Source organism: Drosophila santomea, chromosome 3R, assembly GCF_016746245.2.
Source record: "Drosophila santomea strain STO CAGO 1482 chromosome 3R, Prin_Dsan_1.1, whole genome shotgun sequence".
In the NCBI taxonomy this organism is placed as follows: domain Eukaryota; kingdom Metazoa; phylum Arthropoda; class Insecta; order Diptera; family Drosophilidae; genus Drosophila; species Drosophila santomea.
Window position 1 is genome coordinate 6,649,925 of NC_053019.2, and position 22,971 is coordinate 6,672,895.

At 40.9% G+C, this 22,971-nt stretch overlaps 2 protein-coding genes across 18 annotated transcripts in view; one reads left to right on the plus strand and one right to left on the minus strand.

Annotated features, from left to right (window-relative positions):
- The window catches only part of LOC120450757 (ataxin-2 homolog), a 31,868-nt gene extending 24,310 nt beyond the window's left edge, over nucleotides 1–7,558 (plus strand). For 3 of the 10 annotated variants that reach the window (XM_039633885.2, XM_039633886.2, XM_039633888.2), the window contains exons 12-16: nucleotides 227–364; nucleotides 1,518–2,108; nucleotides 3,730–3,951; nucleotides 4,097–4,210; nucleotides 4,695–7,558. In XM_039633885.2, the coding sequence (XP_039489819.1) occupies nucleotides 227–364; nucleotides 1,518–2,108; nucleotides 3,730–3,951; nucleotides 4,097–4,210; nucleotides 4,695–4,969 (1,340 nt within the window). In that variant the 3' untranslated portion in view covers nucleotides 4,970–7,558. Of the gene's footprint in view, nucleotides 1–226; nucleotides 365–1,517; nucleotides 2,109–3,729; nucleotides 3,952–4,096 lie in introns of all 10 variants that reach the window. The other 7 variants (XM_039633890.2, XM_039633891.2, XM_039633889.2 and 4 more) reach the window with 6 other exon arrangements.
- A 101-nt stretch (nucleotides 7,559–7,659) lies between these two features.
- LOC120452160 (diacylglycerol kinase eta) overlaps nucleotides 7,660–22,971 on the minus strand; it is a 43,243-nt gene continuing 27,931 nt past the window's right edge. For 2 of the 8 annotated variants that reach the window (XM_039636257.2, XM_039636263.2), the window contains 9 exons: nucleotides 18,457–19,305; nucleotides 17,744–18,288; nucleotides 16,729–17,644; nucleotides 16,528–16,662; nucleotides 15,993–16,436; nucleotides 14,932–15,654; nucleotides 12,006–12,216; nucleotides 10,736–11,931; nucleotides 7,660–10,233 (listed from right to left, as the gene is read on the minus strand). In XM_039636257.2, the coding sequence (XP_039492191.1) occupies nucleotides 9,925–10,233; nucleotides 10,736–11,931; nucleotides 12,006–12,216; nucleotides 14,932–15,654; nucleotides 15,993–16,436; nucleotides 16,528–16,662; nucleotides 16,729–17,644; nucleotides 17,744–18,288; nucleotides 18,457–19,305 (5,328 nt within the window). In that variant the 3' untranslated portion in view covers nucleotides 7,660–9,924. Of the gene's footprint in view, nucleotides 10,234–10,735; nucleotides 11,932–12,005; nucleotides 12,217–13,060; nucleotides 13,184–14,931; nucleotides 15,655–15,992; nucleotides 16,437–16,527; nucleotides 16,663–16,728; nucleotides 17,645–17,743; nucleotides 18,289–18,456; nucleotides 19,306–22,971 lie in introns of all 8 variants that reach the window. The other 6 variants (XM_039636264.2, XM_039636262.2, XM_039636260.2 and 3 more) reach the window with 6 other exon arrangements.

Below are 22,971 nucleotides of genomic sequence, written 5' to 3' on the forward strand. Positions count from 1 at the left end.
CTCACCCCGCCCAACATATGGAATATGAAATTCTCTAGTCAAATGCGAATTTAAATTAAAACATACAAATCGTACTTTTGTCATCAAACCGCCACCACCACCAACCAACCAAACATACAACAAAATCGCAAAAAAATAACGAAACAAACGAAATGCCAAAAACCAAAAACCGATACCGAAAACCGAACCATCCTTCATCCGTATCCGTGTCCATGTGCGTGCTCAGCCCGGTCGCAATCGGCGGGTCCGGGCGTTGCTGAGAATGAGTCACCGAAGCGGCAGATCCGGTCGGCGAGTCAGGCGCCCAGCAGCCGTAAAAAGACGCCGACAACCGGAAGCGGAAGCGAACGCAAGGCACGCCCATGTAAGTAGCCATTTTAGAGGAGGCAAGAGAAAATCCCCCGCCGAATACCCAGAACTCGACTTGAACGATGCGATGCTTTCATTGCCTTATTTATTTAGTCTTAGTTTGCATATGTCATGTGTTAACTAGATTGCGTTCCGATTTTTTGATTTTTCGTTGCCTTAACTTCGTTTCTCTTGCAGGATTTGTTCCTAGTTAATTTAGATTATCTATCACACTTCCAGTTTGTTCGTTCTTCCAAACCCAAAGCGTATTTCGATTGACCATCTAGTTGAGTGTCTAATGAAACTAGTAATTCATAGTTGAAACAACTTTAATTTTGGGTTAACAGTATTTGTTAGTTTGATCTCTGGTCATGTTCCATTTTCAGTTCATAATTCTCATTCCTTTCCCACTTTAGTTTCGATCACTGTTCTCTCTGTAATGCAGCGTTTGATTGGTCTTCCGAATACATACAAATCTATAGTTTAGCATGTTGAGATTCCGTTATTAACAAGACTTACAAACTAATTAACAAACCAACTAAAACAAAAACCAACTAAACTTATCTGTAATTAAGTAAAAGTAATACTAACAATCCAGTTCAGTGTTGTGCCTAACCGTTCGAGCTTTAATTTGTATTCAATTATCCTACTAACCATAAGTGTGACTTTGTTGGCTTACAACCCGAATATCTGTAACATATACTTATAATATAATCTTTGTGGGGCAGGGCCAACCAACTACCTGTTAAATATACTCAATTTCTCCTGTTGCCAAGTTAAGGGTCATGAAGCCAACATTGTGTTCTCCTTTCAATAGCAGCGATATGAAAATACCGATAGTTTGATATAAGTAGACTTACTAATTTGAATTGTTAACACAACTAACCGAAAGAAAACTGGAACGCCACTAATAGCATTTTACGTTTGGTTCTTTAAGCTCCTTATTTGGTTCGAACTTTTGTTTTAGGACAATTTAAGCTTTTGCTTTGATTGCATTCTCGACTCGTCCGTCACTAACCAAATTAAACATTTGTAATGAAAATACATTTAATAATTTTTTTTCACCTGCGTTTTGTTTTCGGCAAAAAAATGTTTAAAAAAACTTTGACAAACAACAACAAAAATCATCGTAAAACAAACAAAACCGAAAACCGTTTACGTTCTTATAGCCACCCTATCCACAACATTCCAATCCCGCATTAAAAGTAGTTCCTTGCCACCGCCAAACGGTAGAGTAGCCTCAGCGCCGCCAGCCACTGCAGCAGCAGCAGCAGCATCAGCAGCCAAATCAGCATTAAACGCTAATCAGGCTCATGCTAATCAATCACAATCATCACATGCCAAGAGCGGTAGCATCAGCGGCAGAATTTCAAAACCATCGGCCACATCCGCCCAACAGCAGCATCAGCAACAGCAACAGCAAATGCGTAAGAAAGACAAAGATAGATCGAATAGTAGTTGCATTGGCAGTGGTAGTCATGTTGGTGCTGGTAGCGGTAGTCAAGCAAATAGTGTCAAGCATCTGCAGAATAAGCAAAAGCAACAACAACTACAGCAGCAACAGCAACAGCAACAACAAAAGCAACAACACCAAGCGCAACAGCAACCGCAACAGCAAAAGCAAAAGCAGCAGCATCTCGATGTTGCAGCAGCAGCAACAGCAGCAGCAACATCGTCATCTCCCCAAAACCCAACCCGGCCTGCCACCATCAACATCAAACGGCTCACGGTACCAGGTCAGGATAGAAAATTGGCTGAAAGTGAGTAAAGTTTTACCGAAAACTTGAACAAATCAAAAACCAATGTCTTCAATAAACCCAAGCTAAACCAAAATTAAAACCCATTTAAAACGTAAAATCACGGAAAATGCTGTAAACTGATATCTGATGCGCGAAATGTTTGTGTTGCAACTTTTGTAAAACTCTAAACTATTAAAAACAAACTCTTGTGACGCTATTAATAATTGAGCATTTTACACCTTGGTCAAATCTGTTCGTCCACAATTATGCTTATGATTTACCAATTGGCCTCATCGATTAAATAAACGTGTGTGTTTTTTATTTGGGCCAAGCCATGTGGAATTATGTACCTGTATTGAAAGATTGGTAGTAGAAACTGTACAAAATTGTAGTGTGATCATACTTATTCCACTGGTAGCCTGTTCAAAATAAAGCCACTGAATGTAAAAGTCACAGTGAAAGTATGAAACTCAAACAAAATTCCAAATTCTTAATTGCTGGAAATTGCAGCTACACCCAATGAGCAAAATGCATTATTAAATGCTATTCAATGTTAGTTGTTGTTGTAGTCAGTCTATGTATTTGTTGTATCAGCCGTGCGTCTATATAAATGTATTTGTATAAGCAATTGTAATTAAATGCCCTTGAATGTGCGTCTCATGATTTGTAGAATTTCAAATATACATTTTTTTGTTTGTGTACATATGCAAAGTTTGTAGCATTTCTATCCTTTCCCATTTTAGATTATATGTGTTAACTTGTATATGTATTTCTTTTTAAACAATTTATTTTACAAGATGACACCTAAACACATACGCTAATAAGAATATTATTAGGTTTGTTGATGTAGGAAATATAGGTTCGGGATAGATAAACAGACTTAGAAGAAAGTAAATCATTTCCACAAACTACAGTGCACTTTTAAATCAACGTAGGAACATGAACTTCTTTCTTTGTTAATATTCCTTTAAACATTTGACCAGCTCTTAAAATACATGATTAGTGTTTGTTAATATATAAGCGAACTCAAAGTGCCAGGAATCAACTGATAAATCTTTACTAAGTTGTCGTCGACGCCTTCGTTGTTGCCTGCCCAAAAAAACACATCAATAAAATATGTCCAGCCAATGCTAAAACAGGATCTGTACAGCTATACCATTTTTTTCAAACATAAAAAAATATATTGGTTTTGTTACTCCTTTTCAATTTTCATGTTGTGTGCCTGTTTGTGTATTTGTGGCATGCTGTTTCTCAAGTTGTGCGCTTTATTAAATACAAAAAAAATTAAAATGAAAATATTCTTTTGGTTCTACTAACAATATGTTGCCTTTTAAGCTTACGGCTTAATATTCTTCAGTTGACTAAGTTTCGTTCAGTTTTCAGTTACCTAACTAAGTTAGAAATAATTATTTCGATTTTCTTTTACAAATACTAACCAGTAAAACTGAAACACAAAATTTGCTTAACGAACAAAGGACTTATCCAAAAAAAATATATATGAAGATCAGCAGCTGCGGCAGCATAATGAAACAAGAGAAACATAAAATGCGCTTATAATTAAGTTAACTCCGTAACGCATAGCCCCAGGCACTGACTAGAACTACCATTTATAATTATTTTTGGATGTTTTCCCAACCAACAGACGAAGGCGAGGATGGTCGTGAGACTGCCATTTCCATTTCCAGCTGCAGTCCCCAACCCCCGGTGCAGGAGGTGCCCGAAGAGCCCCTGGTGAAGTCCCCACCAGAACCTACCCGGGTCAAGTCCCCAGAGCAGATTATAATGCGCTCCCCCGATCCAGTCAACTGGACGGTGCCCCTGGACACTGGCAAAACGTTTACGGTGACGCAGAATGTTAAAGACGGTAAAGTAAACCCAAAGTGGTAAACCACTCTGTAGAGCAGAGGATTGGATAATAATTTCTGCCTGATTCTGATTTCTGCCTACAAAATATATCACTGCCTTGGTATATATGGGCTGCAGCTAACTGAGTACTTTCATTTCCGTAGGGGAGAACTACAGCCGACCTCAGAGCGAGATTAAAGCCTCGACACCGGTGGAGAAGCCCCCACCGCCACCACAATCGGCTCCGCCACAACTAACCGAACAGGCTAAGATGGACGGTAAGCCATTAAGCACGCTTCAATAAAAACGCAAAACTTCCATACCAAAAGCATCAGCAAAACCAAACGAAGTCGACAACCCAAACCAATCCAGAAAAACCAAAAAAAGTCAAATCGCTTTTACAAATATTTATATATTAACTCGTATTTAAATATGTGTATCTGTATATGTATATGTATGTATCGCTATTCACAAACATCATCAAAAATCCAAAATCGAATCATCGTTAGCCAAGCTCCAACTTCTCCAAATCCAAAACCCAAACGAAAACCAAAAAACCACACCAGCAAATTAAGCCAATCTTGATAAGCGTAAATATAAAGCAAAGTTCCCCTCTTTCTGTATCAAGCCCAAAGCAATTGTGCAAGCCAATGCAATCACATAGCGTACCCGAAACCGTAGATCCTTGCGTAACATAACGAACACTATTTCCAAAACTATCTCCCCCTCCCCCCACCCTTTCGACCACTGCCATCCCGCCAGCCTGGAAGTCCTGCAGTCCAAGCACCAGCGCCGCGATCTACGGCAAAACGCTTACGCCCCATGCCACACCCACCGGCCAGCCGGGCGGGGCGGTGCGCTGCACAGTCGCCCAAGATCAGCCGCTTCAGCAGCCGGATCCGGCGATGTCGTCCTCCTCGTCGACGGGCACAGCCTCTACTGCCAGGACAGCTGCCGCCGAGGTCCTGGAGAAGGCTCGCGACCGATTTGATCGATTCTGGGGCAACAGCAGCAGCAACAAGGAGGAGAGCGTCTAGATCCCAGCTCCAAAAACCGAGATCCTGGATCCCAGATCAGGCACTCAGTGCTTTTCAAGTGCAAAATGTATTCCCCGGGCAGTTAATTGGCCCCTGAAAGCAATTATAATACGTAATAGATGTTATGCAATACCTAATCATGTACACCATCTATCCTATCTAAGAGCCTGATTACACTGCAACACAGCTCTCCATTTACATTAATTTACTGTATGTGTCCATTAATTAAATCAATTGGGTTTATCCCTTAATGTTTGAGTTCCATTATTATTCGCACCTTTCAAATTGAATGTTACATATAAAATCAGTTCTTATTTTGAACCGTTACATTCGATAAAGTACCTTAGTATTTTTTGTATGTATGATATTGTTAGTCAATCCGAAAATCAATGGTGTTATCCTTTTTTCTATTATATTGTAATTTTGGATAAACGTGTCGTAGTGAAATCAAAACATTAAGGGAGTCCCGCAAGAACCTGGCTTGAATTTGAAGCTAAATTCGCTTTTGGTTTCCTAGTTAAGCTGCTGCAAGCAAATCTAATCAGGCCAAATGTCATCTAACGACACGAGCATTACATTAAAATTTATTTATGTAAGACACTTTCACTGCCTCAACCCAAACCGAAGACGAAACCGAACTCAAACCAATGTTCTATACTTTGAAATACACCCAGAGAACTTTGCAATATTTCGATATCATCCAGTCATAAAAAATATTCAAATGGGACAAACATCACCGCAAAGACCCGTCCAAAAAGTGAGTCCATTCGACAAGAGATGTACTCACATTTTTGTAGCTTTCATTAAATGAGCAACCGTATATTTGGGTAATGCATAAGGTGATCTAAGCTAAACTGCTGATCCGTCAAATACAAAAAAGTTGAAAATAGATTTTGCACATGAACTACAAAGGGAAAAATACCAAAAACCACAACATGATGTTAAGAATAATTTAAGACATACTTTGGCTAATAAAAATTTAAGACAAGAGATGATTAAAACATAGCAACACCCTACAGAAAACACCAGCAAAACATACTATTACTACACAACAAATGCGAAACAATGAGATTATGCTTTGAAAAGCTGTGAAACTAGTTTCAGACTTGTCTACAATTCTAATACTCGTATAACTATTATGTGAATGTGAAAATAGTTGACAAAGGAAAAAGGAAACAAAATGGAAAGACCTAATCGATTTAATCATGTTTTGAGTAAAATTAGCGCTGAATAATTAAAACAAATGCTTCCCGAAGGTCAATAGCTTTGAGAAAGTTCATGTTATTTTAACAAGTATTTTTTGGTTGGATCTAGTTTTTTGAATCTCTCAGTGTTGACAGTGTTTTAGTACAAACCAAATACCGATTCAAACTCAGTTTGGCAGAAACTTCTTTTGCGTAGGAGAAATGCTTGAATTTATACCTTTCTTAGGAATAAACATAAAATACAAAATCGTGTAAACTGAAGTTAAACTCCATTACCCATACGTTATGTGATTAACTTCAGTATTGAGCTTACTTGTTGCTTGCCTATATATATTTTAATATAAAACTCAAATAAACCAAACAAAAAAATGAAGAAGAAAATAACGCCACTTTAATGGCATTTATTAAACAGTTGAGTATTTTTATATGTTTTTCATGAATGGACCCGTTTGTTAATTCAAATCGATGAGTTGATCACTGAATCTTATGGTTATCAATTAGTCACAATGCATATGGTCAAGAGCCCCTAAAACGCAAAATGTTTATTACGCTCAGTCTAAAAATGGTCACCGATTCGATTCAATCAAATGCATTAGTTAGAAATAAATAAGAAGCTAAACTAACTAAACTCTGGCAATCTCAAAAACCTTAACAGAAGGACAAATTAATGAAAGAAACAGAAAATGCACATTCACATACACAAAATACTATATTTCCAGTTGCAATTAAAGAAACACGGTAACCCAACTGAATGGTAGACTCTTGAACTCATTTAGTTTTAAATATCGTACTTAACAAATTTTAGGCAACTTTAATATGAAACTACTTAAGAACGAACTTGATATTAATTCTAGCTTGTTTACAAAAGGAAATAAAATTATTAACGAGACAAAAAACCAAAACCTAAACAATGTATACCCCCAAAACGATTCCAAAATAGGCGCACTAAACGGCTTTCCTTCAACAGCAGTGAAAAAAAAATCGATTTTTATAAACACTTATACGAAAGTCAAACCAATAAATACTTTTAATTTTCGGTTTCTTCACAAAGAAAAATATTAAAAATCACCAAACAATTATATAAATTTTAAAAATTGACTTTCACGCCCAAATGCGCCTAAAGTTTTAATGAATTAAAAAGCCTCAAATGAAATGCAATAATACCAGTACTTATACAACCCAATTGATAATTTTTCTGAATTGTCATAAAAAGGCACACCAAATAGCCTTCATAGAGATGCTAATTACACGATATAATTATAATTATACTTGAGAAAAGCCGAATCATATGATAGAGGAGTAATGGAAAATAAAATAGAATCCGAAAAACAAGTGATGGTAAAATGATTATAACATTAAATGAATCGAATAAATGAAAAATGAATATAAACGTTTTAAAATCTATGTTTTAATATGGAAAGGGGCATTTTACAAGTTCGTATCTACCTTCTCCAATTTAAATAAAACGCATTGACATTGCTTTTGTTTTGCTTTTTATTGCTGCTATTAGGTTTTTCTTCAAGAAAATGTTTTCTATTATAATTGATGTATTATATTTAATAGGAAATATTGTTTGCTTCATGGTTTGCTTTCACTTAACGGTATTATCGATTTTGTTGTTGTATTCGGATATTTCGCACAGACAGTTTTTACACTTGTTATTATTTCTAGGATTTGGGAAGAAGGTAGTTGAAATTACATAATTAAGATACACTGTAAAACATTTATTGCTGTAAATGGTTTTCATAGGCATTACCTATTTTCTGATTGTAGACACACTATTTATTAGACTTTACAGTTGATTTATTATTCATTGCACTTCACGAATTGCGTTCATTATTATTTTGCTGATTTTCGTAGTTTTTCTTACAGGAATATAGAAAGCTGTTATCACAGTTTTTTTAAAGAATAACATAAGTTTAATGTGGGGTAATGATTAGAGGTGATGTAGAAACCGAGGAAAATATAACATAAGCGTGGGAATGAGAGTTGCCGATCACGGTTTAATATTTGTTACATAAATTATTAATTTGTTAATTACCTTAGGATTTTTTTAAATTTTGCTTTTAATTTCTTTAAAGTTTGCTCAAAAATACATGTGTCGAAAAATTTTCGAAAAAATGTGTCTTCAAATTTTAACATTGTATTTATCGTTTTTATTATGCAAAAGTTTTTCAATTATCGAATTCCTTATCCTGTATATTAAATCTAGAATACATAAGCGTATATAGCTTATCAAATATGTGTCAAAATAATCAGAAATCATAGGATTGCTACTGGTGCTATTTGAAAACAAGTTCGTTATAGGATCACAACAAATCAATCGAGTTGGTCTGGGCTCATTATACTTATATATCAAAAAATATAATTTATAGACGTGGCTCAAGTGATTTGTTTTAGATTAAACTCATCTACTGCTGTGCCATTTCAAAAACTCACTCAGCTGGAGGCAACTTGAGCAAACATTTGAAGATGGGCCAAAATGTACGCGACATTTCAAATCTGTAGACTGCTAAACCTACTCATATGCAGCTATATTAATATGTTCGTATTAAGACAGGGAGGTAAAGAATAACTTAATTGATCAAATCAAAAGTTGACATATATAAAAATTTAGCACAATTTCGTTCCTAACATTTAACGTTTGAATAAAAGTGGTTGGTTTTCACGAGGATTTGCTTATATGTAAACAATTAAAAGGGGTTCCAAAAAGGTTCCGAACACCAGAATTCCATGTTCCAATGCTAGCTAAGATTTACTATATGCTTGTATATAGTACCAAATAAATTTGTTGGGGTCCAGCACCCGGCACCAAGACCCCCAAGGTTCTAACCTAAACTTATCTTGAAAATCGTCACGGACTTAATAATTAAATTCATTTAAATAAACAAGATAGATTTTTTTTGTTACCACAAAAATGACACGTTTAACAGACTTTTCTTTGCTGCAATGACGAGAGTTGGCCTCGTATTTGCATTAACATAACGTTAGCATCATTGCGATTTAACAATAGTGAGGGAACACCTAAATATAGTTTCGAATGTCTCTTTGTAGGTATATGTATAAGTAAAATTTATATAACCTTTATATTAGCTTGGGTCTGCACTTGTATTGTTTTATTTTTGTAAAATATAAATTGCTTTTAAATTTAGAATCGATTTCATGTTTTCGCTCTGGGTAATTCCGTTATTTGCGGTTTTGAATAGATCTTAAATGGGTTCTCAAAATTGGTAATATAAGCGTAAGTTGAAGGTTAATCACTTAAAATCTAACTGCAGTTACCGTTTATGTTCTCGTATGTGCCACTACGCTTAAATTCGTTTTATCTGCTAGTGTTCTTACATTTGACATACGTATTTGATAAACATAAATCAATTTTATGTGCTTTTCGTTTTGTCTCGATTTAAAGTGGATGGGAGCCTTAAAAAATGTACATATCTATACCAATCCAAAGTGGTATATTGAGATAAATTATCCGAGAGAAAATCAGCTACGCCTATATATGTAAGTGTATCGATAGTTTAATCGTCAGTTTACCGAATGATTTTACTTGTAATTGCTGAATTCATTTCCATATCATTCGGCATTTTAGCTAGGCTAGCCTATATATTAATGATTGTTGTATGCATTTTTGTCTCATAATAACATATCTTTTCCTGTGATCGCGTACAACTTTATATATTCAACACCAAGAGCGCGATTCGAAGACTGGTTTGTTTGTACTAGTCGTTAAGTAGTCCCAAGGGAAGCCTAGTTCTCACTGAGATCCTTTATTGCCTGCAGTATACGCTTGACATGTCCCACCTTAACCACGCCAAGATCCTTGAGATCACGCCTGCCCAGAGTTAGCAGTTCCTTGCCGCGAATGTCGTTCTTCAAAAAGCTGTCCACGTACTCGGACAGCTGCATCGTTTCCAACCAGGTGACAACCTCGTTGACGCTCCAGTTGCTGGCCGCCTCGCGGGTGTTGGTCAAAGGTGGCTTAAATGCCTGCTGACCGGCGGTCGAACCGGAACGCAATCTCACCCAGAAAGGTCGAGACTTTCGGCGACCATCGGACTGCGGAAGAGCAAAACCATTTAGTAATTAGTACTCGATTAATAAGTAATACAAATTAACCAGTTAGCAAACTTTTTTTATATCCGTTACAAACCGTCCGAACACGTCATGTTGATTTGATGTTTTTCTTTCATATTATTACTTATCTTGCCCGCTTTTATCAGTAAGCCAAACATATTTTGGCCCACCGTAAGGCCCCCAAACTAGCTGAGTAACTGAGGTATCTATTAGTCGGGGAACTCAACTATAGCAATCTCTCTTGTTCAATATTTTTAGATTATTATTTTTATCAATAAGCTAAAATATTTTGTCGACGTCCACACAACGCAAAAATTTTTAAAGATGTTTCTTTTCCTACTACTATTTCTATCTTTGTATATGTCAACGAAATTTTAAATTAGCTTCAGTAACTTAAGTAACTGGTATCTGAGGAAAGCGACACAACTTTCTTTTTGGTTTCCTTCTGGTCTGGTTTAAAACTTTGAAATTTTTTTCCACTCACCTCCTCATTGGGCGCCAGGACATTAAAGTAGGCCCGCAGCTTGCCGTCAATGCACTTCTGTACGGAGCACTTCTTCAGCTCCATTTCCATGTTGGCCAATGCCGCGCTGAGCTTCGTTTCTAAATCCTCGCGGAGAATCAAACTATGACCTCGGTCGCGCAGCAGGGTGCACGCATCGTCGTAAAGCTGCCGCGATGAGTCGATGACCTCCACCAGCTTGGTGCGCAACGAAGGACCTTCGAGTAGTTTGCCCTGCGGATGGATCGATTCCAGGGCTTCGCTGGCCCGGCAGGCCACCTCGTATAGGTCGTGTTGCAGTGCCGGATGCGAGATAATCAGGAACTTGACCCACTTTACCAACGAGCTAACGGCTTCGATGAAGTTGAGAAGTACGTAGCATTCGCGTTCGGAGATTACCTCGTCCGTCGAGTTGGCATGCTCTGAAGCTGTAGAAGATGCATCCCTCTGGATGGAAATGCTGTGCTGGCGCTGTTTCTCCTGCCAGCTTTTCAGCGAGAGCTCCAAGCTTCTGTTCCTACACAGCATCTGCACTCGGTTCTTGTGCAGAATGCGAATCATTCCAGGCGGCTGAAGCCAGGCTTCTCCGTCTACCTGTATGGGTATCTCTTCGTCTCCCAGGATATTGATCTGCACGCTTTGGCACTGGGCGATCCGATGATGTTGTAGATTAATCAGCCGCGAGGCTGCCATCTGCACCGATCCGAAGACGGCCACCACTTCTAGGACCCGATCATCAAAGCTGGGCGGCAGGAATATGTCATCTTTCTTGCTACTACCCCAGAAATTGGTTCCGCCCATGAAGCTAGGTATGTTCAGGATCACAATTCCCTGCAGTTCCGGCAGTGGAATTCTTTGACCATCGCACTCTAGTTGCACTCGCTGCTCTAGGTTCTTGCAGGTCTTCTGCAGGAGCTGCTTGGATCCCAGGACACCGTACCACATGTAGTTCCGTGCTCGGGATCTGCACTTTTCGGGGTGCTCCTCACGCTTGTTGTGGAAGTCCAGCGAGATCTTGGCATCAATGCCGATGCCAAAATAGTTGTTCATCACGCACTTCTCGTGGTAACCGGCTAGCAGTGTCTCATCTGGGTCCATTAGGGGACTAACGGCGGCGCAGAGGGTGTCGGCATTGGCCAAAAGACATTTGGATATAAAGCCACCGCCATTGGCAAGATCTGTAGGAAAAAATTCGTGAGTTAATAAAATGATTAAGTACGAAGGTATTGTAAAAGCCTATCATGGTCCGTACTTGGCCAGTTGGGCAGCCGCACTAGAGGATTGATGATGGGTAACTTGCGGTTGGTCTCCTCGGTGGGCGTCTTATCCTTGTCTTTGCCGCCCTTTTCGTCCCTGTCCTTTTCCGCTGAAGCCAAATGATCGAAACCGAATAAAGTTGACCCCATAAACAAGCTCGACTTGGACCCCTTTAGAGTCTGGAGATTGGGAAGTGCTTCGTTCGGCTGCAAGAGAGAGGCTTCGATAAGTCGCGAAAACGCAAAGTCCGGAAAAGTCAAGTACGTGTCAAAGAGCAACCGGAAAGTCAGCACTAACTACGATACAAAGAAACATGTGAATGTGATTGAGTGTGACCGGTGTGGGTGAGTGTGCCAGTGTTGGGTGGCTTGCAAATACGGCGCAGGGTTGGTAAGTACTTTTCGAGGGACAGAGCGAAAGAGAGAGAGGGAGAGAAATACGGAGTAAGATTCGGAGGGAGACAGAGCATAAAAGACAGCACACTACGTAAGCAAACCAAAGAATGGAAATCATAGATTGTAGGGTTTTAAGCAGAGGCTACGTGTTTGTTGTTTTCGTTATTTATTTGGCTAGGATAGTTTTTAAGTTATTGGTTACTTTTCAACACTACTCAAAAGCGAACTGACGCATGTGCTGAGGATCTGCAACTGCCACTTTTAAAAAGACGTTTTTTACAGAGGGATTTTCAAATTCAAGGACTGTTTGAGACCCATGACAAAATTGGCTTAATCAAAAACTTGGGTATTTTCAAGCTAGTTTGTTGGCAATAAATAAAAATTCGAATTTTTACACGGACAGTGACAAAACTTTTTACAAATTTATTTTAAATTAAATGAAGAAGTTAAGCTATTATATGCCATAGGTTTACTTCGGTGAGCCCGAAGCTATTACTCGATATGTTGGTGGATCCAGATATTGGGACTTGCTGGGAAGCTTACACAACGAACGAACGAAGAACGCAGAAACTGGTTTGGGATCAGAACAGAGGGAGTGGGGAGGGTCCGGAGCCCGAGAACCTGGGACCGCGCCCGGATTTCCGGACTGGCTTACCAGAGGAATCAGCGGCCTGATCAGCGCCAGGGTGGCCAGGCGAAAATCTGGCTCGGCCACCACAAAGAACCGAACGCTGAACAATCCGTAGCTGCGCTTGGTGGCGATCTTTTTGTTTTTCTTCTAAGAAAATGCATTTATAATGACTGCTTTTAAAAATCGTGTTTAATTTGCAATATTTTCCATTTACAGTGTGTTGTTAATTATAATTAATTACATGTTTAGATTAGATGTTTGGATTGTCGTTGTGGTATGGAGTTCAGGTTTTGGTTAGGAATATCTAAATCAAAAGCTCATAAAGAGTAATGAATTTTGAAATACGTACCAATTGTTTTTGTGATTATGTAAATCATATAGAACATGGATGTTTTACTTGGTATTATTCTGTTGTGGTTTAATATATTGTAAACTGTCTATTTGAACTAAAGTAACTTCATAAAGTGGAAACACTTTGTACGGTCTTTGCATAAACTCCTTGCCATATTATATATTTTTAAGTTTGAACGAACATAAATCCCGAATCATCTAATAAATAAAATAGCGAATATTTTATTAAACTAGAACAAATTCCTAATATTAAGAAGACACACGGTTCTCACTTCTAATGAACTCTCTGCTTAAACTCGCACGAAATGCTTCCTAATAAATAAATATTGTAACGGGTGTTTTTTTTAGAGGTATAGAACTTTAAGTTGGCATTACTGTTCAAGATGGCGACCGATTTAACAGCTGTCAAGTGATTTATTCTCAGTTTGGTTTGGCAATTCGTCATGCGTGCTTACAAAATCCAACTCGTGCAAGAATTGAAACCAAACGATCATCAAGCAAGGCGTAGATTCGTCGAATGGGCCCAAAACGAGATTGCTGTTGTTCCCGATTTTTCATAAGCCTCCAAGATCTTGTGATTTAACACCGCTAGACTACTTTTTGTGGGGCTATGTAAAGTCATTGGTCTATGCGGATAAGCCACAAACGCTAAACCATTTGGAAGACAACATTCGCCGTGTTATTGCCGATATACGGCCAAATGTTGGAAAAAGTCATTGCAAATTGGACGTCCAGATTGGACTACATCCGAGCCAGCCGTGGCGGTCATATGCCAGAAATCATATTTAAAATGTAATGCCACAAGATTATCTTTCATGTCAATAAAATTCATGTCAATCGAATAATCCATCGTTGTTTTATTGCAATTTAAAGTTCTATACCTCTAAAAAAAACACCCTATATAAGCTGCTAAGCTAAAAGTATGTGAATACCTGGAACTGAATCCAGATTACTTTTTTAAACTCCGTGGGTGTAGGTGGATGACTGGGAATCACTTGATCGAACCATTACCCACAGTCGCTGTTGTTAGTGTGTGGCTGTATGATAGCTGCCTTCTGCACTTGCAATTGCACTTGACACCAATTGCTCGACTGACACAATCAAAACTCAAGTACTTCGCAATTGCCGACGATGCGAAGCCTATTTGGATCGAACATGTGGCACGCACTCAACTAAAGTGGCACAACTCGATTTGTATATTGGATGATTTAAATATAACCTTTATAACCTAAAATATTACCTTTAAAACTATCGATCTAGATATTGATACTATTTTGTTGCTTAGTTTTAGTTTATGTCAAAGTATTTAAGTTCAATTTCTGAAGGAGATATCTACAACATTACTACCTAAGTCCGCACTTTTACAAGTGGCCAACAAGAAATGTCGTTGAACTATTTTAAAAATGTTTTCTTAATCGTGGTTGTTTTTCAATTATTGTAAAACGTTTGAATAAAATATGTTGTGCCACTTTTGTTAAAGGCGTGCAGTATGGGGAACTGGTTGTAGAGACGCTGAGGAGGAGGTGCTTTGCTCGTGGACTCACCTTGAAGAGGCTGCCGCAGCTGATCCTGCGGCTAGCTGCCGGCGAGCTGCTGAGGAATCGGGCGTGCTCCGGATCGAGGGTCAGCTGGTTGGGATTGAAGCCGGAGTGCCGGCGGTCCTTGTCCTTGTCGAACTCGCGGACAGCCAGACCGGGGGCGTGGCTCGAGTGGCGCCTGATCTCAGAGGCGTTCATAGCTCGCACCCCCAGCATGCCGGAGCAGTTCATGGACACGGCCATGGCTCCGCCGGAGGAGACCGGCATGAGCGATGCCGTGGGCTTGATGGAGTCGCCGCGCAACGGCGTCGGCGGCCTCACAACAACACTTATCTGTGGATAGTTGGGATTTACATCATCAAAGGATTCTTTCTTACACGACTCATCAAAAGTAATGCGCTTTACATCTTGTCCATGGCCCGATTTCTTCGTGGGCGATGTCGACGTGGTCAAGATCGTATTGGGCTTCATGCTGCTGTTGATGTTGCGCACTGTGGCATCAATGTCGTGTATTTCTATTTTGATGGCCGTCTGCGCGGACAGCTCGTCCTCGCTGGTGGTGGCCAGTAAATTGGGCCCTTTATTCGTTGGAGTTTGCTGCTGTTCTGGATATTCGGTATCGTTGTCTCCGTCTCGTTGTTGTTGTTCTATCATAAGCTGCTGTTGAGATACGATTTCAGTGGTTGTAGTGGGTTTGGGTTTTTTCAGTGAGATGCGCTTTTTGGGACGCTTCATCGGGAGCAGGATTATATTAAGTAGTCGATGGTTTCGTACATTGTAGGATTGGTTTTGGTTTAAGTTCGGTTTGGTTGGGTTTGGTTTCGTTAGTTTAGTTAGTTCGATTTTGGACGGGTTAATATTTAGATGTTGTTAGATGTTGGTTAATTCGATTCAACAGCCGAAAAAGAAAAGTTTAAGAAAGAAGCAAACGTAGAGCAACAAAGAGTTTACCATAAGTGGCCATATCTCATCACTGCCATACAGACAACCATACAGAACAACTCTAGATACACTCGCTATTCACAATCTAAACATACAGCTAATCAAACTTGATCGGCTATACCTACCTTGAAGCTTTGACGCGCTATATCGTTACCTTCCACGAACTGCGCCAGACTGCAGTAACGCGGTGGCTCCCGCATCTTCTGGTCGTCACACCTATTGTCTATCTCGAAAACGATATTCTCAAATCCGAATTGCTGGGGATTGTCATCGCTGTCCATTCGCGCCAATCGCGCAATTCTCGGTGGAGAGGAGTTGCGACGGCGCGGATGGGCCTGGGTGCGGCTTAAGGCGCTCAATGACTTTTTGCGTGGAGGTTTCGGTGGCCCCGCATGCTCCGAGCAGAGAGTAGTTGTGTCGTCGGTAAGTGTGTTGTCTTGTAGGGCATAGGTTATATCGTGACCCAGTACCGAGCTTATGTCGTCCATTATGCTCTCGCCAGGCATGGCCTCTGTTTCATCGCTCGTCTCTGGGGAGTCGATGTGTGTGAAGTTGCTTGCATCCATATTCTGGATTAAAGAGAAAGTACAAAAATTAAACAGATAAAGTAGTGGTCTAAGTGGTCTCAATAAAATTTTAACAAATTATAACTATTCTCACCTGAATAATATCACCCACTGTTTGACCTGCGTCTTGCTTGTCAAATATTTCAGAAGCCACGCTGCACTCCTCATTGCTAATAGCAGACAGAATATCGCTAGCTTCACCACCAAGATCATCGGAAGAGGATTGCTCCTGTAAGGATTAAAACAAGGTTGGCGTCATGGTGCGGATGGAACTTTTCGACAATGAGACACGTACGGTAGTGGTTTGTGCATCGGTATCAATGATTGTAATGCTGGCGCTTGAGTAAACATTTTGGGTGTTTGGGGTAACGGCAACGCCGGGTACCTGAAGGTTGCATGTGTGAACCAGCCTCTCGGCAGGTATGCTGTCCTCCTTCGCCACACAATTATCCTTTTCCTTGTCGATCTCCACGGTTTTGTCATTCTCCTTGTCCTTTTCCTTGTCTTTGTCCATTTCTCGGGTCATGTAGTAAGTACGCTCGAAAACCTCGTGAGGACGGTAATCGCATAAGGGGTCCACGATCGGTTCCCCAGTGTGGATCGGAACCCTCAGGAAGTCCACTTTGCGCTCGGTGGGCGTATTTTCACCGCCATCACTGCAGGGTGACAAACGATTACCGGCATCATCGATATTAGCTCCACCGGTCAGGGACATGCGACATCTTCGGTACATGGTCTCCCCATTGGCACCCTCCTCGATCTCCTGGATCACTTCCACACCGGAGCTCCTACGACTATCCGCAAATTGCCGCGGAGCCGGCAAATTGATGCTGTTAAAGAAGTTCTCATCCACGGAATCTCGTCGGGTATCAGGCAGAGGGGAAATGCAGGTGAGTCGTGAGGTTTCCATGGTGGGAGAGATAATGTTTATGGGTGGTATTATCGGTAAAGGGGAGGTGCAGGGCGATGATTCTCCGGATGCGGTTGTAGGTAGCTTAAGAGCCTCAAACGGTGTGATCGACAACTTTCGCTGGTAGCGTTTAGGACGTCCCGGTTCCGAGTGCTCCACTACATTGTAGATGGCCCGCTTGACGCTATTGGCACGGCACTGGAGAGCCTCTTTCTCGCTAGAGCGAAGTGACCGACTATTTCTGCGCTCCTTTGTATTAATTTGATCCTTTTCCGTCTTTTCGATTGATATGTTTGGGTTGCTGGTAGTGAGAGGTTTTAGATAATAATTTGCCATTACTTAGTATTTAATTTTTTGAATAGAGAGTTAAAAAAGTAGTAGAAAGACGAGAGTTACTCACAGCAGATAGGCGCTGGATCCTGGTGTCACCGGAATACTTCTCGCAATAAGACTCCTTATGGTGGCTATCAAATCGTCGCCACTGTGGGCACCCATTTCCTCCTCCTGCAGAGCATCCAGCAGCATGTTTAGTTTCTGCCTGAGGATTTCACACTTAACGGCCAGCTGTTCGTCATCCTTGTGGTGTTCCGAGATGCGGCATACCAGGTCGTCAACGGTATCGCAAAGATTCCGCGTGGAGCTGATTAGGGTCTGGGTGTCACTGGTTTCCACTATGAAACGCAGGTGGTGGTTGGCCGATGTCACCATACCAGTGAGCATCGCTTCTTGCTCAGTGCTGATGGACATCTTGGGTGTTTTGGGTACGGGAATAGCCTTTTCGAATACCATGATGCTCCAGCGATCCAGCATTTTGGTGCTGGCTGACTCGTAGCGCTCTAGAATCTGCGGCAGGTGGGTGTCGTCGTCACAGCTAGAGCCCCAACCCAAAACTCTGGCAAGATCGTTGCCCGTCCCCAACGGCATCACGGCCACCTGACATTGTTTCTGTTCATTTAGAGATAAAAAAAACACATATTTTATAAATACATTATAAAATGTTAAATTGGTAAATGTAATGTATTAATGTGATTAATGTATCGGTAAGAAGTATCTTTACTAATACGATCGGATGGGAAAAGCTGTGAATAATTATGTACATATATCAAAACTTACATGCATGTTGAAGCGATCGATCTCGCTAAGAACCCAGCCCACTGATCCGTCACCGGAGCAGACCAGGATACGGAACATCTCGAAGTGCCGAAAGAGCCGCAATCCCAGGCTCGGCCCCGTAGAGATTAGATCAAAGACTTGTGCAGGATTTAGTAGCTGCTTGAAGCGCCGCAGGAACTTCACTCCTTGATTGTCCCCAGACTTGGAGTTCACGAAGACCAGCAGTGGCGAGAAGTTGCCCTTGGGACTGGCCACATCCCAGGCGTCATCGGTGCTAATGGAGTGCACGCTGGTTGGGGGAACCACAGACAACTTGGCAGGTCCGATTGGACAGGCCACAGCCATCTGGGGACGGCAAGCCACATGGACGGTGGCCCGACACCACAAGCACCGCCAATCCTGGAGTCTCAGCACGGATCCGCAGGTCTTTTTGCAGACGGCACACATGGAGGACACCGGCAGGTTGCCCTCCATCCACTGATGCGGCATTATGATGCCATCCGCCTGCTCGATGATGTCCTTGCCCACACTAGCTAGCGTTGTCCACTTGCAGTTGGCTATCGACTTGGCCGCACACCGCTTGTGCACCTTGCACTTGCACACCTCGCAGCTCAGTCCGTGGGAGGTGACCCCGGAAAGGGCATCCCTGCACACGTTGCAGTAGGTGGGGCGGGCGTGGGAGGTGGCGTACCAGTGGTGGTGGTTGGACAGGATGTCGTGCTGCTCGATAAGAAAGCTGTCACCACGTGGCCTCTGCGGCGCCGTCGCCGTTTTTAGGCTGCCCAGCCAATCCTCCATTTCGCGGCGGGACTCTGCGCAGAGCACCAGCGAACGAGTGGGTGTGATAATCTGCGGATAATAAAGAAAATTCATAGATGAATATTTAATGCAATGTGTCCTGGGTAAAAGGGATATGGTAAGAAAAGTGTACTCGTCTCCATAATAAAACACGAGAGAACGCTATAGTCGAGTTCCCCGACTATCTGATACCCGTTACTCAGCTAGTGAAAGTGCGAAGGAGGTCTTTAGCACTGACAGTTTTTGGCGGTTTGTGGGCGTTAGAGTGGGCGTGGCAAAAAGTTTTTTTGCAAATCGATAGAAATTTACAAGACCAATACAAAAATGAAAAAATATCAAAACATTTTTCAAAAGTGTGGGCGTGGCAGTTTTGGGCGGTTTGTGGGCGTTAGAGTGGGCGTGGCAACATGAATCGACAAACTTGCGCTGCGTCTATGTCTCTGGAGTCTGTATGCCTAATCTCAACTTTCTAGCTTTTGTAGTTCCTGAGATCTCAGCGTTCATACGGACGGACAGACAGACAGACGGACAGACGGACATGGCCAGATCGACTCGACTATTGATCCTGATCAAGAATATATATACTTTATATGGTCGGAAACGGTTCCTTCTGCCTGTTACATACTTTTCAACGAATCTAGTATACCCTTTTACTCTACGAGTAACGGGTATAATTAAATACTCATCAAAAAATACATTCTGTAATTACCATTTTGCAATCGCTTAAATGGGAAATTTAGGAAATATAGGAAATATAAAATACGAAAAGTAGAATACTTCATTTGAATTGTATATAATATACTATTTCATCCTAAGTGAGACGAATCTATGTAGTATAGGGTGTTTTTTTTAGAGGTATAGAACTTTAAATTGCAATAAAACAACGATGGATTATTCGATTGACATGAATTTTATTGACATGAAAGATAATCTTGTGGCATTACATTTTAAATATGATTTCTGGCATATGACCGCCACGGCTGGCTCGGATGTAGTCCAATCTGGACGTCCAATTTGCAATGACTTTTTCCAACATATTTGGCCGTATATCGGCAATAACACGGCGAATGTTGTCTTCCAAATGGTTTAGCGTTTGTGGCTTATCCGCATAGACCAATGACTTTACATAGCCCCACAAAAAGTAGTCTAGCGGTGTTAAATCACAAGATCTTGGAGGCTTATGAAAAATCGGGAACAACAGCAATCTCGTTTTGGGCCCATTCGACGAATCTACGCCTTGCTTGATGATCGTTTGGTTTCAATTCTTGCACGAGTTGGATTTTGTAAGCACGCATGACGAATTGCCAAACCAAACTGAGAATAAATCACTTGACAGCTGTTAAATCGGTCGCCATCTTGAACAGTAATGCCAACTTAAAGTTCTATACCTCTAAAAAAAACACCCGTTACATGATTATGCAATTTACGAGGAATATAGAAGCATAGACGGAAAAATTTACAAAAACCTTGTTTATTATGGTTAATTATTTGTTGGCAAAGTAATTTGCCCTAATAACCACACATTGGAGCTGGAACAAGGATTCAAACTGCTGTCTGCTAATTAGCTGTGTAATCAAATGGCGGGCTCATTAATATGCTAATGCTGCTCATGCTTATAATAATGCGCGGACAGATGGACCAGGCAAAGGCTTGAGGTCATGTGCCAAGCTCGTAAGTAGGACAAGCCGCCGTATAAGCTCGTTCAAGTGGCTCGTCCATAGACCACCCATAGCCACCCAGCGACCACACACCCTTCCATAAAACGAATATAACCAACCTTCAAAGTTACCTCAGCGGTAACCGATTTTGATTCCAACGCTCTGTTGTTTGGAAGCCTTGCCTAATTTATTGGAAACATGTCCTTCTGAAATATTTTATCTTTGCTTCTTACAGTTTCCCCTTTTTATTGACTTAGCGAAGGGTCCATGCAAGGTGAAGTTATGACTTTGTTTTTTACCATTAATTCCAATGCCAGAGCGTAATAAGTTTCTCTAATTAACTCACTGCACCCAAAAGGTGCGGAATGAGTACAATAAATCAAGCATACCACGACGAACGTCCTGTCAGCCGGGTTATGCAAGTGCAGATGACTTTGTTGGAGGACACTGACAATGGCCAGTTGACATGCCAATGTCATCGGCTGAAACGACCTCTGAACTGTGCACTACACCACTACACCACAAGTGGGGGTAGTGGCGTCTATGGCATAAGCCGCACAATCTGTGTGGTAAAAACACTTGCCATAGGATAGACAAGACCAGGCATTAAGGGATAGACCATGACTACCCAAAAAAACGAGCCTCAATAATTGCATTTCAAACGCATTCATTTCGTACTGGTTCTCGTCGGACCTGAATATTCAATCAAAAGGATCAGACCCGTGCCGTTTGCATACTCCATGTTGCAATTAATGTGTAACCGCAACCGCAAAGTCATTATTGCCATCCATCCTAGCACTCCTTGCTGGCCAGGCTATTGGGTTTGGGGCTCTTCCTGTTTTCAATTAGTAGGATGTGCAAGGTTAACTGATTCCCAATGCACGTGCCATTCGGTGTGGGTGGCGATGGAGGTTGGGGGTTTCTCGTCTTGACGTTTGGAACATGGATGTGCTTTTAAGAGTAAATCCGGGCCAGCGGTTCGGTTCTGGAAACTGAAGTGTAACTTTTGTCAGCGGCATTTGGGTATTTCATTGTTAATTCTGGTTTTAATTCAGTTTGGACGGGGACTTAATTAGTTTTTCCAGAAGTTTTATTATCTCTGACCTTTTCGCTGCACTTGTATTTGTTTATCTCTTTAAAAAAAGCAAATTTAAGTAAGTCCGCTTTGGTTTCTGAATATTTCCACTTTAAATTAAGCGAAAAGTTTTTTAAGATCACAGTTCACCTACAGAAATCATTGAGAACAATTACATCACCGCCGTTAAACAAGCTTATGTGCAGGATATTTGAGCTTAGCTCCAATTATCACTCTTGATTTCCATTTCAAATTTCATTCAATGTGAGTGTCAATGCATTGCAATGTCGATGTGAGTGCCTTTGTAACCCACCGACACCTCTGGGCGTCCACCAAACAGCGGAGAAACCCAATCTGCACAATTCTGGTTGCCAGACTACTGCTTTGTTGACCCGTTCGCGGTGTTAGATTGCGGTTTTTACTGTTCCATCACAGGTTTCAACTTGCAAAAAAAAAATGGAACCGAATAACTGGGACAAACCAGTATAAAATAGCAGAAGCCGATGGCGCTGGCCATTGTACATGCAGGACCCTCTCGTCAGGTCCTTTTGGCCTCCTGCTTCCAAAGAAATAGTCCAACAAGGAATAATGCATTTTTTTTAAATATTTTCTAACAATCGATAAGCACATCTATGACCCTTGATGTGCAAAGCAATGGTCAATCAAGCTTGGAAGCTTTGATAAGTGAAGCGAATCTACACAGTTCCGCTCTCGGAAAAATCAAAACAAACTGTATTGTATACTTTAGCGAATTGCTTTAATTTGATAGTTCTCAGCAACATAGATGATGTTTTCTAATGAAGTCAGTAAGTACAAATTTTCCAGCTTAGCCGTTAGCAGTTGGCCATTGTCTTGCCAAAAACTGCCAGAATAACACTTTTGAAAAATGTTTGGAAATTTATACATATTTCTATTTGTTTCTCCAATTTCTATTGATATGTTAAAAAAAAATTGGCCACGCCTACCTTAAGACACACAAGCCAA